Source organism: Salmo salar, chromosome 12, assembly GCF_965601325.2.
Source record: "Salmo salar chromosome 12, fSalSal1, whole genome shotgun sequence".
Lineage (NCBI taxonomy): Eukaryota > Metazoa > Chordata > Actinopteri > Salmoniformes > Salmonidae > Salmo > Salmo salar.
The window spans coordinates 24,061,443-24,080,000 of NC_138302.1; the positions used below are offsets into that span (position 1 = coordinate 24,061,443).

Genomic DNA, 18,558 nt, shown 5'->3' on the forward strand with positions numbered 1-18,558 from the left:
TTATATACTATTTAAAATATGACATGACATTACATAACCCTTTACACAATACATTAAGTGTTTGTGGTTGAATCTGTGTTTTGAAGGCACTGTACACTCCTACATGGATAGTGGTATTTGGTTTAGATATAACATCTGTAACACAGAATAGACCCTTTGCTGTAATAGCTTCAAATCAAATAGTATCCCTGGAACTGATGTTGATCTAAATTCAGTCTGGGAAAAATAGTCACTGCTCAGTCTGTGCGAAGGATTCATCTTTGCATTTGGTTTTTATCTAAATATCAATCATGAAATAACATATGACTTGGAAATCTAGACAAGACAAATAACTAATATACAAAGTACAGTGTGTAGCCTAGCCTACGGTCAGTTTGCAGCAATACACAATAGGCTACCTTGGCTCTGTTGCTGCACAGGGACGCATGCGCAATTCTCGGCGGCCGAGACTCTACTGTCGGTCATCACTGCAACCGTGAGGGAGGGGGCGCTCGAGCCACGTCGTTGAATCAAATAACCGCTTCAAGCGCAGCGCCAATGTTTACGAAAGAGCAAGGGTGAGAACATTAATTACGACAGTCGCAACGTCTCTAATAGAACCAAATTCAGGACAACGGGACACCGGCGAGCCTTTAATTTATCCCGGGTAAGTCCGACTGTGGCACAATCACAGACAGTCCGCCATTCCCCCTTCATCGAGACTCATATTTAATGCTCAATAGGCAAGGGATAATATAATTTTCATGTTTCCCCCTTTTCAAGTTGAGTCGATAGTCCGACGTGTATAAACAGCGGTATAATTGCTATGGAACGGGAGGCTGTGCGCAGCGAGTGCTTTGATGCAGCGCAGGGTGTGAGTGCATCAAACAGCCAGACAGAAAGGATGGATAACTAGTGAAATCCTATTTGTCTATCATGCAATCGCGACTTAATAGCGATAGACAGATAATCGATAGGTTATTGGCTTTATATATTTCTATATTTCTTCAATAAACCTCCGGCATGTCATCATTCCCGACCATTCATTTTATTATGGCCATACCATTTAGCTATCATGGGTGGGTCCTAATAAAACGCTTATTACATAGTCATTTATTTATTTATAGACATGACAAACTACATACATTTTAAAGGATTAGGCCCAATGGGATTTCAGTACTAATTAATTAATGATCAGTCTTAATGCATGTTTATCGTCTGTCTCGCTTTCCAGTGGTCCCTACTATCATCCAATAGCAGGAGGGTCTTCCCCCTCCACCCAACCCATCCATTCTGGATGTCCACTCCAGACCCTCCCATAGGGGGTACCCCTCGACAGGGTCCTTCCCCAGGCCCGGGGCCCTCTCCTGGGGCAATGCTTGGCCCCAGCCCTGGTCCTTCTCCAGGGGGGTCCTCTCACAGCATGATGGGGCCCAGCCCAGGGCCTCCATCCTTGCCTCAGCCTGGGCCCTCTGGATACTCCGAGGAGAACATGCACCCTCTACACAAAGTAAGGACACCTTGTGGATTATTGAGTGCTACTGTACCTAACCAGCTGTACCCTTTAGAACCAAAGGCACATTTCCACATTGTGTGGACAATAATGTTTTTTCTTCTTCTGTTGTGTTCTGTTCTATTCTATTCCATGCTACTTTGTCTGCCATCTACAGTACCAGTCAAAAGTTTGGACAGACCTACTCATTCACGGGTTTTTCTTCATTTTTACTATTTTCTACATTGTAGAATAATAGTGAAGACATCAAAACTATGAAATAGCACATACGGAATCATGTTGTAACTAAAAAAGTATTAAACAAATTAAAATATATTTTATATTTGAGATTATTCAAAGTAGCCACCCTTGGCCTTGATGACAGCTTTGCACACTCTTGGCATTCTCTCAACCAGCTTCATTAGGTAGTCACCTGGAATGCATTTCAATTAACAGGTGTGCCTTTTTAAAAGTTAATTTGTGGAATTTCTTTCCTCCTTAATGTGTTTGAGCCAATCAGTTGTTGTGACAAGGAAGGGGTGGTATACAGAAGATAGCCCTATTTGGTAAAAGACCAAGTCCATATGATGGCAAGATCAGCTCAAATCAGCAAAGAGAAACAACAGTCCATCATTACTTTAAGACATGAAGGTCAGTCAATCCGGAAAATGTCAAGAACTTTGGTAGTTTCTTCAAATGCAGTCGCAAAAACCATCAAGCGCTTTGATGAAACTGGCTCTCATGAGGACCGCCACAGGAAAGGAAGACCCAGAGTTACCTCTGCTGGAGAGGATAAGTTATTAGAGTTAACTGCCAAATAAATGCTTCACAAAGTTCAAGAAACAAACATATGAAAACATCAACTGTTCAGAGGAGACTGTGTGAATCAGGCCTTCATGGTCGAATTGCTGCAAAGATATGGAATCATGTAGTAACCAAAAAACTATTAAACAAATCAAAATATATTTTATGTTTGAGAATCTTCAAAGTAGCCACCCTTCACCTTGATGACAGTTTTGTACACTCGGCATTCTCCAGCTTCACCTGGAATGCTTTTCCAACAGTCTTGAAGGCGTTCCCACATATGCTGAGCACTTGTTGACTGCTTTTCCTTCGCTCTGCGGTCAAACTCATCCCAAATCATCTCAGTTTGGTTGAGGTCGGGTGATTGTGGAGGCCAGGTCATCTGATGCAGCACTCCATCACTCTCCTTGGTCAAATAAGCCTTACACAGCCTGTAGGTGTGTTGGGTCATTGTTCTGTTGAAAAACAAACGATAACCCTACTAAGCGAAAACCAGATGGGATGGCGTATCGCTGCAGAATGCTGTGGTAGCCATGCTAGTTAACTGTGCCTTGAATTCTAAATAAATCACTGACAGTGTCACCAGCAAAGCACCATCACACCTCCTCCTCCATGCTTCACGGTGGGAACCACACATGCGGAGATCATCCATTCACCTACTCTGCGTCTCACAAAGACACGGCGGTTGGAACTAAAAATCTCAAATTTGGACTCATCAGACTAAAGGACAGATTTCCACAGGTCTAATGTCCATTGCTCTTGTTTCTTGGCCCAACCAAGTCTCTTCTTATTGGTGTCCTTTAGTAGTGGTTTCTTTGCAGCAATTCGACCATGAAGACCTGATTCACGCAGTCTACTTTGAACAGTTGATGTTGAGATGTCTGTTATTTGAACTCTGTTAAGCATTTATTTGGGCTGCAATTTCTGAAGCTGGTAACTCTAATGAACTTATCCTCTTGCGACGGCACTTGAAGAAACTTTCAAAGTTCTTAATTTTCCGCATATACTGACCTTGATTTCTTAAAGTAATGATGGACTGTTGTTTCTGTTTCTTATTTGATCTGTTCTTGCCATAATATGGACTTGGTCTTTTACCAAATAGGGCTATCTTCTGTATACCACCCCTACCTTGTCACAACACAACTGATTGGCTCAAACACATTAAGAAGGAAAGAAATTCCACAAAATAACCTTTAACAAGGCAAGAGTGTGCAAAGCTGTCATCAAGGCAAAGGGTGGCTACTTTGAAGAATCTCAAATATAACATATATTTTGATTTAACACTTTGGTTACTACATGATTCCATGTGTTATTTCATAGTTTTGATGTCTTCACTATTATTCTACAATGTAGAAAATAGTCAAAAATAAAGAAAAACCCTTGAATGAGTAGGTGTGTCCAAACTTTTGACTGGAACTCTAACTCCTCCCTGTAAATATAGTACATACACTTTTTTGAAACAATTCCTTGCAACAATCAAAACCTGTTTCCATGTAGATTTATCTACATTTGTTTGTATCTATGTCTCCCTCCCTGTAGCCACTGGAAGGTATGGAGAGAACTACCATGGAGAGAACTGCAATGGAGAGAACTGCAATGGAGAGGACTGGAATAGAGAGGACTACTATGGAGAGGACTGGTATGGAGAGGACTGGTATGGAGAGGACAGGTATGGAGAGGTCTGGTATGGAGAGGACTGGTATGGAGAGGACTGGTATGGAGAGGACTGGTATGGAGAGGACAGGTATGGAGAGGACTGGTATGGAGAGGACTGGTATGGAGAGGACTGGTATGGAGAGGACTGCCATGGAGAGGACTGCCATGGAGAGGACTGCCATGGAGAGGACTGCCATGGAGAGGACTGCCATGGAGAGGACTGCCATGGAGAGAACTAGTATGGAGAGGACTGCCATGGAGAGGACAGTTATGGAGAGGACTGCTATGGAGAGAACTGGTATGCATGAGAAGGGCATGAGTGAGGAGTCCCGCTTTGCCCAGATGAAGGGCATGCCCATGAGACAGGGAGGACACAGTGGCATGGGCCCTCCTCCAAGCCCCATGGACCAACACTCTCAAGGTAGGTACACACTCTCACCAGGGGTCTGTTCAGGAGGGTGCGCAGTTGAACAATGTTCAGAATTAACTGTATTGTATAGAACCTATATGATTATCTATTATGGTAGAATTGGATATTGTGTCAAATCTATTCATTTTTATATGTCATGTTTCACCTCACTAAATATCCCCTTTCTCTATCTCTCTCTCTTTCCGTCTCCCTCTCTCCCCACCAGGCTACCACTCCCCACTCGGCGGCTCTGACCACTCCAGCCCCGTCCCTTCCAATGGGCCCCCCTCTGGCCCTCTCCAACCCTCTAGCGCTGGCCCAAACCCCTCAGACACCTCCTCCAACCCGGACTCCCAAACCCTGGGGGGCCAGAACCAGCAGCAGAACCGGCCCGGTGGGCCCCAGCAAAGTGGCTCCGGCCCTGGCCCTCATGGCCCCAGTCCTGGCCCCACCACCCCTGGTGGCCCCGGTGGAGGCCCTACTCCTTTCAACCAGAACCAGCTTCACCAGCTGCGGGCCCAGATCATGGCCTATAAGGCATGTACAGATATTGATGATTTAATGGTTGAAAGACCGATACGTGTTTAAGATGATACATTATAACTGATATATAATGTGTAATGACTGCCTATGGTTATTTATAATGTCTCCAAACTCTGAGCGGTCCACAATGTTGTATTTAATATGTAGCTAATATGCCTCGTCACCGGTTGTATAAATATTGTAGTGACACTTCATATGCTTTTTAATTTAATTACAATTTCATGACAAAAGGGTAGACAAGCAAATCAATGAACATCATTCACATGTTACAATAACTAACATTTAATGTACTGGATTGATACTTTAATAAACTGTTCTCTCTATAAGATGCTGGCCAGGGGGCAGCCACTACCGGACCACCTCCAGATGGCTGTCCAGGGGAAGAGGCCCATGGGGTGCAGCCCAGGGATGCAGGGGCCAGGGCCAGGGCAGGGGGGACTGGGGCAGCCCATGCCCAGCCTGGCTCCTGGAGGTCCTGGAGGTGTGGGGCCAGGACAAGGACCAGGAGGACCCATGGGCCAGGGCTACAGCAGAGCTCACGGTGAGGGAGGCAGAATGAAGAGCATTGGATATTGATCTGTATAATTACAGTAGCTAGTTGAAACGGGAAGATTGATCAGTCAAAGCATTGATCAGTCAAAGCATTGATGAGTCTGCTCCAGCCTCTCCAACCTAATGTGTGTGTATCGGGTGGGGTTGGATACAAAGCAGAAGACACATTTCCATCTCGTGTGGACTAATAAAATATATTTTATCTCAAGCATTTCGCTACACCCGCAATAACATCTGCTAAACACGTGTATGTGACCAATAACATTTGATTTGATGAGTCAATTAATCAGCATCTAAATGCTGTGAGAAGTATCAAGCTTGTATTGTTTTGATCTGGTACAGTAGCTGGATATCTGTTTTCCAATAGGTCTGAAAAGTATGAAACATTAGCCTTTCTCTAAATATACCACTGATATAATGTTGTAGGGATGATGGGACCCAACATGCCTCCTCCAGGCCCCTCTGGTCCAACAGGCATGCAGGGACAGAACCCCAACGGACCCCCCAAGTCCTGGTCTGAAGGTGAACATAATAACACCAGCGTTATTGTCACTTTCTACTGAGGGGCAATGAGTTCAAGTTTATTATAGTTAGTCACATAGTCGGAACAGATGTGGGATCTTAATTTGCTCACAGTTTTGTTGTTGAGAATTTTCCTTCAAAGCTGGAAATGTGAACTTGTAGTGTATTTGAGTTTTAAGAAGTCTTCTAAAGTTTGTAATTTCCACTTTGAAATTGTTGACTTGATTTGCTCTAATGAACAACCTATCTACCCATACAAAAATATCTTGTTGCTGCAGGATTATTTTCCTGCTGTAGCAAACTAAGATCCTACATCTGTACTCACATAGTAGTTAGTCACATAGCAGTTAGTCAACACAGAGTTAATTGTTAAAACATAATTAATGACGTTATTTCATGATTTAGTCCTGTATATAATTTTAATCCATGTTAGGTTTTGGTCAGTTACAATCACATCAAAAAATGGATTGATGGTTAGTTACCTTTGCCTTTTCTTTCCTTCCCCCAGGTCCGATGGTAAACGCCGCCGCCCCCTCTAACGCCCCCCAGAAGTTGATCCCTCCCCAGCCAACGGGCCGTCCCTCCCCTGCTCCACCCTCCATACCCCCCGCGGCCTCCCCGGTCATGCCTCCCCAGACCCAGTCCCCTGGGCAGCCAGTCCAGCCCCCACCCATGGTGCCCCACCATGCCAAGCAGAACCGCATTACCCCCATCCAGAAACCCCACGGACTCGACCCGGTGGAAATACTGCAGGAGAGGGAGTACAGGTAACCTATGAGCCCTGACCCTTAAGCCCTGACTCTTAAGCCCTGACTCTTAAGCACTGACCCATGACCCCTAACCCTGTGGAGAAACTGCTGGAGAGGGATTACAGGTAATATACTAACCCTGACCCCTAACCGGGTGGAGATACTGCAGGAAAGCGATTACAGGTACAGTACACAATTAATCAAAATGTATTTATAAAGCCCTTTTTACATCACAAAGAGCAGTAACCTGGCCTAGACCCCAAAGAGCAGTAACCTGGCCTAGACCCCAAAGAGCAGTAACCTGGCCTAGACCCCAAAGAGCAGTAACCTGGCCTAGACCCCAAAGAGCAGTAACCTGGCCTAGACCCCAAAGAGCAGTAACCTGGCCTAGACCCCAAAGAGCAGTAACCTGGCCTAGACCCCAAAGAGCAGTAACCTGGCCTAGACCCCAAAGAGCAGTAACCTGGCCTAGACCCCAAAGAGCAGTAACCTGGCCTAGACCCCAAAGAGCAAACAGCATTATACCTATCATTCATCATACATTAATTGAATAGATAGAAACATAGTTACAAAGTTAGTCCTACTATATATACATTTATAATAGCAGACTGAGTTCTCTACAGCACTAGTACTGTCTCTCTCTCACACTATCCCCCTCTCGACTTTTCTCTCTTTCTTTCTCTCTCTCCCTCTCACTCCTTTTCTCTTTCTCTCCTTTCTCTCTCTCTCTCTCCCTCCCTCCTCTATCTCGTGTCTCTGTGGTATCTAACAGACTGCAGGCTCGTATCACCCATCGGATAGCTGAGTTGGAGAACCTCCCTGGCTCTCTGGCTGGAGACCTGAGGACCAAGGCCACCATAGAACTCAAGGCCCTCCAGCTGCTCAACTTCCAGAGACAGGTAGACTACTGGCCTGCCCTGCGGATCACACACAGGACTGTGTTGTACTGTAGCACTCCTTCGTAATGTCTACATGACACTGTCATTACAATGACCGTAATGGCTACATGACACTGTCATTACAATGACATAACGGAAGTCCTATAAACAGTCATGACTCTTTAACTGTGTTGTACTGTTGTAACTGTCCTGAAAACATTGGCGACTGTTGAGACCCTCTCTCATACAGTATTCCCACACATGATGGTGACGATGATGATGCATTTCCATCCACATTTCCCATTCCTCCGGTCTCTTCCAACCCCACAGCTGCGTCAGGAGGTAGTGGTGTGTATGCGTAGGGACACAGCTCTGGAGACAGCTCTGGACGCTAAGGCCTACAAGAGGAGCAAGCGCCAGTCCCTACGGGAGGCCCGCATCACAGAGAAACTGGAGAAACAGCAGAAGATCGAACAGGAGCGCAAACGTCGACAGAAACACCAGGTACACTAACCTAGGGCCAGATTACACCTGCTTCTAGACAAAGCTATTTACAATGGACATTATTTGGGAGAAGTGTTGTGCTTTTCAAGGCACAATGTCAGATAACATCCTTCATGAAGTTTAGATGATTTTAATTCCTTTAATCCTTAATGAGGACATTTGGGAGAAGTATATCTCACTGTAATATATTTCACTCTTTCGCTGTTCATCATAAAAACAGAGGTTATTAGATACGGTACATTATGTTAATCAGTAGTAGCAGTAGGAAAGGGGGATATCTAGTCAGTTGTAACAATGCCTTCAACTGACATGTGTCTTCCGCATTTAACCCAACCCCCCTGAATCAGAGAGGTGCAGGAGGGCCGCCTTAATCCACATCCACGTCTTCGGCGCCCGGGGACCAGTGGGTTAACTGCCTTGCTCAGGATTAGTAGCAGCAGCAGCAGCAGTAGCAGTAGTAGTAGTAGTAGTAGTAGTAGAAGTAGTAGAAGTAGTAGAAGTAGTAGCAGCAGCGGTAGTAGTAGTAGTAGTAGTAGTAGTAGTAGTAGTAGTAGCAGCAGCAGCAGCAGCAGCAGCAGCAGCAGTACCACCACGCCAGCTAGAAATGCTTGCTATGGGACAGAATTGAATCCTGACTCTTATCTCTTGTCTGTCTCCAGGAGTATCTGAGCATTATCCTGGCCCACGCCAAAGACTTTAAGGAGTACCACCGCTCCATCACAGCTAAGATCCAGAAAGCCACCAAGGCCGTGGCCACATACCACGCCAACACAGAGCGCGAGCAGAAGAAGGAGAACGAGCGTATCGAGAAGGAGAGGATGAGGAGGCTGATGGTGAGGACCCTTACATACATAGACAGACAGTACATAATTGTCATTCACACACTTGTGTGTGTGTAAAGACACACACGTGCAAACACTCATACTCTTTCCGTACTTAGACACACACTCATGTGTATACAAAGACACACACTAATGTGGAAACACACTCTTACAATGCACATTACTTTACATCTACTCTCTCTACTCTGATTCCCACACACCCACTCATCCATCTCACATCAATGTGTTTTGTCTGAATATCTCCCCCCTTCTCTCTCACTCCCTTTTCCCCCTCTCTCTCTCTCCCTCTCTCTCTCTCTCTCTCTCTCTCTCTCTCTCCCTCTCCACCCTCTCTCTCCCTCTCCACCCTCTCTCCCTCTCCACCCTCTCTCTCCCTCTCCACCCTCTCTCTCTCCAGGCTGAGGATGAGGAGGGCTACCGTAAGCTGATTGACCAGAAGAAAGACAAGCGTCTGGCCTACCTGCTGCAGCAGACGGATGAGTACGTAGCCAACCTCACTGAGTTGGTCCGGGCTCACAAGCTGGTACAGGCCCTCAAAGAGAAGAAGAAGAAGAGGAAGAAGAAGAAGGTATGAGAGAGAGAGAGAGAGGTGCGACAAAGGAAACATACACACATCCAATAGGTTCAGGTGCTGGACAGAAGGGGGGAAAAAGTATGTCCACGACTGATATGTTCCTATGGTGATTCGTTGAGACGGACACATGACAGACGAGGTTTCAGCCCAACCGAGATCTCCTGAGGAATTTGTGTGTGTAGATGTGTTTGTGAGCTGTAGTCAGCACTAGTCTCTGTAGGGAGTTTATAGAGTCAGTGTGTAGATGTGGTTGTGAGCTGTAGTCAGCACTAGTCTCTGTAGGGAGTTTATCGAGTCAGTGTGTAGATGTGTTTGTGAGCTGTAGTCAGCACTAGTCTCTGTAGGGAGTTTATAGAGTCAGTGTGTAGATGTGTTTGTGAGCTGTAGTCAGCACTAGTCTCTGTAGGGAGTTTATAGAGTCAGTGTGTAGATGTGTTTGTGAGCTGTAGTCAGCACTAGTCTCTGTAGGGAGTTTATAGAGTCAGTGTGTAGATGTGTTTGTGAGCTGTAGTCAGCACTAGTCTCTGTAGGGAGTTTATAGAGTCAGTGTGTAGATGTGGTTGTGAGCTGTAGTCAGCACTAGTCTCTGTAGGGAGTTTATAGAGTCAGTGTGTAGATGTGGTTGTGAGCGTGATAAACACACTGATGTGTGGATGTCTTTCCTACAGAAGCTGGAGAACGCTGAGGGTCAGACTCCTGTACTGGGACCTGATGGAGAAGTGAGTGGGATATTAAACTAACGTACTGGACATTTGAGTCATTTAGCAGACGCTCGTATCCAGAGCAACTTACTGTAATGAGTGCATACATGTTCATACTTTTTCATAACCAATCTACAGTACACTGTTACATCACTATGGTTACCACTATGTTACCTGTTGTTATACAGTAATTCTAGACATAGTATTTGCCAGCACAAAAACATCCTGTGGCGTACTGCACTAGCATCGAAGAGTCCCCGCGATATGCAACTTTTCAGGGAAGTCAGGAACCAATACACACAGTCAGTTAGGAAAGCAAAGGCTAGCTTTTTCAAACAGAAATTTGTATCCTGTAGCTCTAACTCCAAAAAGGTTTGGGACACTGTAAAGTTCATAGAGAATAAGAGCACCTCCTCCCAGCTGCCCACTGCCCTGAGGCTAGGAAACACTGTCACCACTGATAAATACACGATAATCGAGAATTTCAAAAAGCATTTCTCTACGGCTGGCCATGCTTTCCTCCTGGCTACCCCAACCCCGGCCAACAGCTCCGCACCCCCCGCACTACTTGCCCAAGCCTCCCCAGCTTCTCCTTAGCTGATGTTCTGAAAGAGCTGCAAAACCTGGACCTGTACAAATCATCTGGGCTAGACATTCTGGACCCTCTCTTTCTAAAATGATCCGCCGCCATTGTTTCAACCCCTATTACTAGTCTGTTCAACCTCTTTCGTATCATCCGAGATTCCTAAAGATTGGAAAGCTGCAGCGGTCATCCCCCTCTTCGAAGGGGGTGACACTCTAGACCCAAACTGTTACAGAACTATATACATCCTGCCCTGCCTTTCTAAAGTCTTCGAAAGTCAAGTTAACAAACAGATCATTGACCATTTCGAATCCCACCGTACCTTCTCCGCTCTGCAATCAGGTTTCAGAGCTGGTCATGGGTGCACCTCAGCCACGCTCAAGGTACTAAACGATATCATAATCACCATCGATAAAAGACAGTACTGTGCAGCCGTCTTCATCGACCTGGCCAAGGCTTTCGACTCTGTCAATCACCGTATTCTTATCGACAGACTCAACAGCCTTGGTTTCGCAAATGACTGCCTCGCCTGGTTCACAAACTTCTTCTCAGATAGAGTTCAGTGTGTCAAATCGAACGGCCTGTTGTCCGAACCTCTGGCAGTCTATGGGGGTACTACAGGGTTCAATTCTCGGGCCGACTCTTTTCTCTGTATATATCAACGATGTTGCTCTTCCTGCGGGTGATTCCTTGATCCACCTCTATGCAGATGACACCATTCTGTATACATCTGGCCCTTCTTTGGACACTGTGTTAACAAACCTCCGAACAAGCTTCAATGCCATACAACACTCCTTCCGTGGCCTCCAACTGCTCATAAATGCTAGTAAAACTAAATGCATGCTCTTCAACCGATTGCTGCCCGCACCTAGCATCACTACTCTGGACGGTTCTGACTTAGAATATGTGGACAACTACAAATACCTAGGTGTCTGGCTAGACTGTAAACTCTCCTTCCAGACTCATATTAAGCATCTCCAATCCAAAATTAAATCTAGAATCGGCTTCCTATTTCGCAACAAAGCCTCCTTCACTCATGCTGCCAAACATACCCTCGTAAAACTGACAATCCTACCGATCCTCGACTTCGGCGATGTCATTTACAAAATAGCCTCCAACACTCTACTCAGCAAACTGGATGCAGTCTTATCACAGTGCCATCCGTTTCGTCACCATAGCCCCATATACTACCCACCACTGCGACCTGTATGCTCTCGTCGGCTGGCCCTCGCTACATTTTCGTCGCCAAACCCACTGGCTCCAGGTCATCTATAAGTATTTGCTAGGTAAAGCTCCGCCTTATCTCAGCTCACTGGTCACCATAGCAACACCCACCCGTAGCACGCGCTCCAGCAGGTATATCTCACTGGTCATCCCTAAAGCCAACACCTGCTTTGGCCGTCTTTCCTCCCAGTTCTCTGCTGCCAATGACTGGAACGAATTGCAAAAATCGCTGAAAGTTGGAGACTTATATCTCCCTCACTAACTTTAAGCGTCAGCTATCTGAGCAGCTTACCGATTGCTGCAGCTGTACATAGCCCATGTGTAAATAGCCCATCCAACTACATACCTCATCCCCATATTGTTTTATTTACTTTTTTGTTCTTTTGCACACCAGTATCAGTACTTGCACATCATCATCTACACATCTATCACTCCAGTGTTCATTTGCTAAATTGTAAATACTTCGCTACTATGGCCTATTTATTGCCTTACCTCCTTACTCCATTTGCACACACTGTATATAGATCTTTCTATTGTGTTATTGACTGTACTTTTGTTTATCCCATGTGTAACTCTGTGTTGTTTTTTGTCGCCCTTCTTTGCTTTATCTTGGCCAGGTTGCAGTTGTAAATGAGAACTTGTTCTCAACTGGCCTACCTGGTTAAATAAAGGTGAAATAAAAAAACATTTAAAAAAGGTCATGGTTCAGCAGGTATCTACATTACCCAGAAGCAGGTATCTGCATCAGTATCCAGAGCCGTTCTGACTCTTATCACCAGACATATTGGACCCCAGGAAGAGTAGCTGATGTTTTAGCAGCAGCTAATGGGGATCCTAGTAAAATACCAACAATTATCAGTATTAGTAGATGCCAAGAATAGTATATTTCCCCTTCAACGTCAGCATCCAGTGTTTTTCTGACTCGCCCCCCCCCCCCCCCCCCCCCCCTTCCAGCCTCTAGATGAGACGTCCCAGATGAGTGACCTACCAGTGAAGGTGATCCACGTGGACAGTGGTAACATCCTGACAGGGGCGGACGCTCCTAAAGCTGGACAGCTGGACACATGGCTGGAGATGAACCCTGGGTACGGGGCTGGAGGATGAGATGGGCCTATTAGGTGTTTAGGGGTATATTTTAGAGGGGGTAAAGGTATGTTTGTGGTTGTAATACTGATGTTTTCTGCTGTTCCAGGTACGAGGTGGCCCCTCGCTCTGACAGTGAAGACAGTGGATCGGAAGAGGAGGAGGTGGGTTTGGTCATAAAAGATAGTACCCAACCATGACTAAACTCTTAATATAGAGATTACAGGATGAAAACGCTACAAGTAGGAACCAAATCAACTGAATTGGTTATACAGCCATAAAGACTAGATTCATTCCACACTCTCTCTGTACCAAAGCTATGACCAGTCTGTCTGAGTGGGGATTGACAAGTTGTTGTTGTCCCGCCCCTGGCCTGTCATTGGCCTGTCAGGAGGAAGAGGAGGAGCCCCAGCCAGCAGTGCCTCCAGTAGTGGTCCTCCCAGGGTTAGTAGGGTTAGAGGAGAAGAAGAAGAAGATCCCAGACCCAGACAGTGAAGAAGTATCAGAGGTGGACGTACGACACATCATAGAGTGAGCACACTACACCTGGGTCCCTATAGAGTAACAAAGTATGAGTCATAATACCCATGAAACCTAGCAGTCAAACAGGGAAATGGTTCCAATCGTCACCATTCCTTTTTCCCACGTCTCGATTTTAGAAACATTTAAAATAAGGGCTGTGTTTTGTGTAGGCTTACCCTGGCATGACGTTTTGATAACCGTGTAAATCTCTCTAGGACAAGGTGACTTTTATCAATATATTCGCCTGTATTTATCCCCAAAAAATGGAATGCTAATGAGCTGCTAATGTAGCATTTTTGAATATCGTAGTAAATGGAGACGAATATATTGATAAAAGTCACCTTGTCCTAGAGAGATTTACATGGTTATCAAAACGTCATGCCAGGGTAAGCCTACACAAAACACAGCCCTTATTTTATGTGTTTCTAAAATTGAGACGTGGTTTACTGAAATCGTTTGGAAGGGCCCATAAGTAAGCATTTAACTGTTAGTCCACACCTGCTGTTTACAAAGCATGTGTCAAATACATTTAGATTTGATTTGAAATGTCTGGTGTATGATTCGAGGTTGGAGTCAAAAGAACTGTTGATTTTCAGTGAGGAATTGGGTGAATCTCAAATCTCTGACCTTATCCAATGTGTTTTTGGCCTTGTCCAATGTGTTTTTGGCCTTCTCCAATGTGTTTTTGGCCTTATCCAATGTGTTTTTGGCCTTCTCCAATGTGTTTTTGGCCTTCTCCAATGTGTTTTTGGCCTTCTCCAATGTGTTTTTGGCCTTGTCCAATGTGTTTTTGGCCTTCTCCAATGTGTTTTTGGCCTTATCCAATGTGTTTTTGGCCTTCTCCAATGTGTTTTTGGCCTTATCCAATGTGTTTTTGGCCTTCTCCAATGTGTTTTTGGCCTTCTCCAATGTGTTTTTGGCCTTCTCCAATGTGTTTTGAGGAGGCAAGAAGATAGGACACAAGGAGACACAATTAAGATTCACCTGTTGTGCACTCCTGCTTACACATTGGATTTATTTAAATAAGCCATAAAGACAGAAATGCCTACAATTCAGTTTTGGGGTCAAAAGTTCCATTAATATTCAGCGAGAAATTTTGCTGATTTGCTGACTTGCAAATCCTTATCAATGACGGAGTGAATTTTCCAGCTAAAGATGCTTGTCTCTCATAGCGATAGAATTGAAAAAAATAGCACACTTACTTTATAGGGCTCATGCCAATATGTAATAATAAATAATAATACATTGAATTTATACCACGTTTTTCATTGAAAAACTATCATAAAAGTGCGTCAGTGATTGCATTAAAGCCATTCAGCCGGTGATATTGTTTCTTCCCTGGTTCCGTCCCTAGGCATGCTAAACAGGATGTGGATGATGAGTATAACAGTGCAGAGGCAGCGTTCGCTCGGGGACTCCAGTCTTACTACGCTGTGGCCCATGCTGTCACTGAGAGAGTGGAGAAACAGTCCACTATACTCATCAACGGACAACTGAAACAGTACCAGGTGAAGCAGCACTGACAAGAGGCTGAATAAGCCTGAGAAGTGACATTTCCTTTCTTAAGTCATTAGAAGAAACCCAGACCAACCTGTACAATTTTGGCTGGCTGACATTGTCCTTTGTCTTCCTCTGTTGATTCTCTCTCCTCTCTCCTCTTCCTCTCCTTGTCTCTCTCCTCTTCCTTTCCTTGTCTCGCCTTTCCACTCAAACGGTTTCTCCCTCCCTCCCTCTGTCCCTCCCTCCGTCAGATTAAAGGTCTGGAGTGGCTGGTGTCTCTCTACAACAACAATCTGAATGGTATCCTGGCTGATGAGATGGGACTAGGAAAGACCATCCAGACCATCGCTCTCATCACGTACCTGATGGAGAACAAACGAGTCAACGGACCTTTCCTCATCATAGTACCGCTCTCGTGAGTACTGTACCGCTCTGCCACGCACGGAGAACCATGGCTTCAATTACAATTAAACTTTAAAGGGACATTACACTCCAAAATCAATCACGTTTTCAAGACCCCCAACATTGGTCGTACGTTGAGCTACTGTAAGTCCGTGTCACAGGCCGTTTTGTAGATTCAGCTATATGCCACAATCCAAAATGAATGGAAGACATAAGCTCCACATCATTTTCCAGATTTCCTGTGCTTATTTTCTCCATTCATTTGTGGTTGAGGTACAGTATATAGCTGGATATACACAACTGATGGCGTGGGACTTTTGAAGAGTACTGTCCCTTTAATTGTAACTGTATTCATAGTACACTTAACGTGACTGTCATACATGATATGATGGAGTACAGTACTAATGAGAGGGAAACAATGATCCGGAGAGAGGGGTGGGTAAGGTTTGGTACAGTCGCATAATTAAAAAGTAATAGTTCAAATCTAAATAGAATAGTAATATATATGTATCTATCGCTATGGGTACAGTGCTATTTGTTTGCTTAGGTAAGTTTGGCCCTCTGTTTTCCTCTCTTCTCACATTGACAGAACTCTCTCTAACTGGGTGTATGAGTTTGACAAGTGGGCTCCGTCTGTAGTGAAAGTCTCCTACAAGGTGAGTTGGAGCAGCTAACCTTCTGCCAACTATATGGTAACCATGGTAACACTAATTACTTGGGGTCCTGAAATACAGCCATATGGGCGGCCGTGTGGAAGCCTGTCTAATGCATTCAAATCAAAAGTGGATCACTTGCAGTCAGAACAACAACAACTAGGCCTGTTATGAATACAAATGTAAAGTCACACCATTCTAGTAATTATTCATTTAATTCATTCATTCATGTCAAGTTAAATCCAAGTTCTTGTCCTTCATGTTGTCTCTGCAGGGTTCCCCTCAGGCCAGAAGGGCCTTCATCCCCCAGCTACGCAGCGGCAAGTTCAACGTTCTCCTCACTACCTATGAGTACATCATCAAGGATAAACAGGTCCTAGCCAAGGTAACACACAGACACACACTCTACCTCCAGCGTGATTCTGAACAACTCTCACCATGACCATTTGACTGATGACCTATATACCCTCTTTCTGTCTTCTCCTACTCCCCAACCCTCTTTCTCTCTCTCTCTCTCTCTCGCTCTCTTTCCTCCATCACTCCCCTGCTCCCTCTCCCCCCACAGATCCGGTGGAAGTACATGATCGTGGACGAGGGCCACCGGATGAAGAACCACCACTGTAAGCTGACCCAGGTCCTCAACACCCACTACCTGGCCCCCAGGAGAGTGCTCCTAACTGGGACACCGCTCCAGAACAAGCTGCCTGAGCTCTGGGCCCTGCTCAACTTTCTCCTGCCCACCATCTTTAAGAGCTGCAGTACTTTCGAACAGTGGTTCAATGCACCGTTTGCTATGACTGGAGAGAAGGTGAGTTTTTTTAGCTGAAAGAAATTGAGAAATGCTATATATACTGAACAAAAATATGAACGCAACATGTAAAGTGTTGATGTTTCATGAACAGAAATAAAAGATCCCAGAAAGTGTATTTCTCTCACATTTTGTGCACAAATTTGTTTACATCCCTGTTAGTGAGCATTTCTCCTTTGCCAAGATAATCCATCCACCTGACAGGTGTGGCATATCAAGAAGCTGATTAAACAGCATGATCATTACACAGGTGCACGTTGTGCTGGGACTCGAAAATGTGCAGTTTTGTCACACAACACAATACCACAGATGTCTCAAGTTTTGAGGGAGCGTGCAATTGGCATGCTGACTGCAGGAATGTTCACCAGAGCTGTTGCTAGAGAATTGAATGTTAATTTCTCTACTGTAAGCCACCTCCAATGGCGTTTTAGAAAATTTGGCAGTACGTCCAACCGGCCTCACAACCGCAGACCAGGTGTAACAAGGAGTCGCTAGACCGCAATGAGCCCTCCCCTAAACCGGACGACACTGGGCCAATTGTGCGCCGCCCTATGGGACTTGTGGTCACGGCCGGTTGTGACACAGCCTGGAATCAAACCCGGGTCTGTAGTGACGCCTCAAGCACTGCGATGCAGTGCCTTAGACCGCTGCGCACTCGGAAGGCTGAGGCCCACATTTAATCGGCTCATCTGTCCTGCGGGCCGCCAGCTGCTAATCACTGCTACGTACACTACTGTTCAAACGTTTGGGGTCACTTAGAAATGTCCTTGTTTTTGAAAGATGTCTATTAAAATAATATCACATTTATCAGAAATACATTGTAGACATTAATGTTGTAAATTACTATTGTAGCTGGAAACTATTCAATTCCTCTGTCCAGTGTCTGTGTTCTTTTGCCCATCTGAATATTTTCTTTTTATTGGCCAATCTAAGATGAGGCTTTTTCTTTGCAACTCTGCCTAGAAGGCCAGCAACCCCGGAGTCGCCTCTTCACTGTTGACAGTGAGACTGGTGTTTTGCGGGTACTATTTAATGAAGCTGCCAGTTGAGGACTTGTGAGGCGTCTGTTTCTCAAACTAGACACTCTAATGTACTTGTCCTCTTGCTCAGTTGTGCACCAGGGCCTCCCTCTCCTCTTTCTATTCTGGTTAGAGTCAGTTTGCACTGTTCTGTGAACGGAGTAGTACACAGCGTTGTATGAGATCTTCAGTTTCTTGGCAATTTATCACATGGAACAGCCTTCATTTCTCAGAACAAGAATAGACTGACGAGTTTCAGAAGAAAGATCTTTGTTTCTGGCCATTTTGATCCTGTAATCGAACCCACAAATGCTGATGCTCCAGATACATGACTAGTCTAAAGAAGGACAGTTTTATTGCTTCTTTAAGCAGAACAACAGTTTTCAGCTGTGCTAACATAATTGGAAAAGGGTTTTCTAATGATCAATTAGTCTTTTAAAATGATAAACTTGGATTAGCTAACACAACGTGCCATTGGAACACAGGAGTGATGGTTGCTGATAATGGGCCTCTGTACTTCTATGTAGATATTCCATTAAAAATCAGCCGTTTCCAGCTA

At 45.0% G+C, this 18,558-nt stretch overlaps 1 protein-coding gene across 4 annotated transcripts in view; it reads left to right on the plus strand.

Annotated features, from left to right (window-relative positions):
* Window positions 1-468: 468 nt before the first annotated feature.
* LOC106564512 (SWI/SNF-related matrix-associated actin-dependent regulator of chromatin subfamily A member 4) overlaps window positions 469-18,558 on the plus strand; it is a 31,206-nt gene continuing 13,116 nt past the window's right edge. For 3 of the 4 annotated variants that reach the window (XM_045691048.2, XM_045691051.2, XM_045691052.2), the window contains exons 1-16: window positions 5,210-5,424; window positions 5,862-5,957; window positions 6,466-6,724; window positions 7,479-7,605; window positions 7,915-8,088; window positions 8,748-8,921; window positions 9,328-9,498; window positions 10,173-10,223; window positions 12,967-13,097; window positions 13,205-13,259; window positions 13,487-13,626; window positions 14,972-15,125; window positions 15,369-15,532; window positions 16,109-16,175; window positions 16,447-16,557; window positions 16,738-16,980. In XM_045691048.2, the coding sequence (XP_045547004.1) occupies window positions 5,211-5,424; window positions 5,862-5,957; window positions 6,466-6,724; window positions 7,479-7,605; window positions 7,915-8,088; window positions 8,748-8,921; window positions 9,328-9,498; window positions 10,173-10,223; window positions 12,967-13,097; window positions 13,205-13,259; window positions 13,487-13,626; window positions 14,972-15,125; window positions 15,369-15,532; window positions 16,109-16,175; window positions 16,447-16,557; window positions 16,738-16,980 (2,331 nt within the window). In that variant the 5' untranslated portion in view covers window position 5,210. Of the gene's footprint in view, window positions 647-1,213; window positions 1,490-3,814; window positions 4,353-4,566; window positions 4,878-5,209; window positions 5,425-5,861; window positions 5,958-6,465; window positions 6,725-7,478; window positions 7,606-7,914; window positions 8,089-8,747; window positions 8,922-9,327; window positions 9,499-10,172; window positions 10,224-12,966; window positions 13,098-13,204; window positions 13,260-13,486; window positions 13,627-14,971; window positions 15,126-15,368; window positions 15,533-16,108; window positions 16,176-16,446; window positions 16,558-16,737; window positions 16,981-18,558 lie in introns of those variants that run through there. The other variant, XM_045691054.2, reaches the window with a different exon arrangement.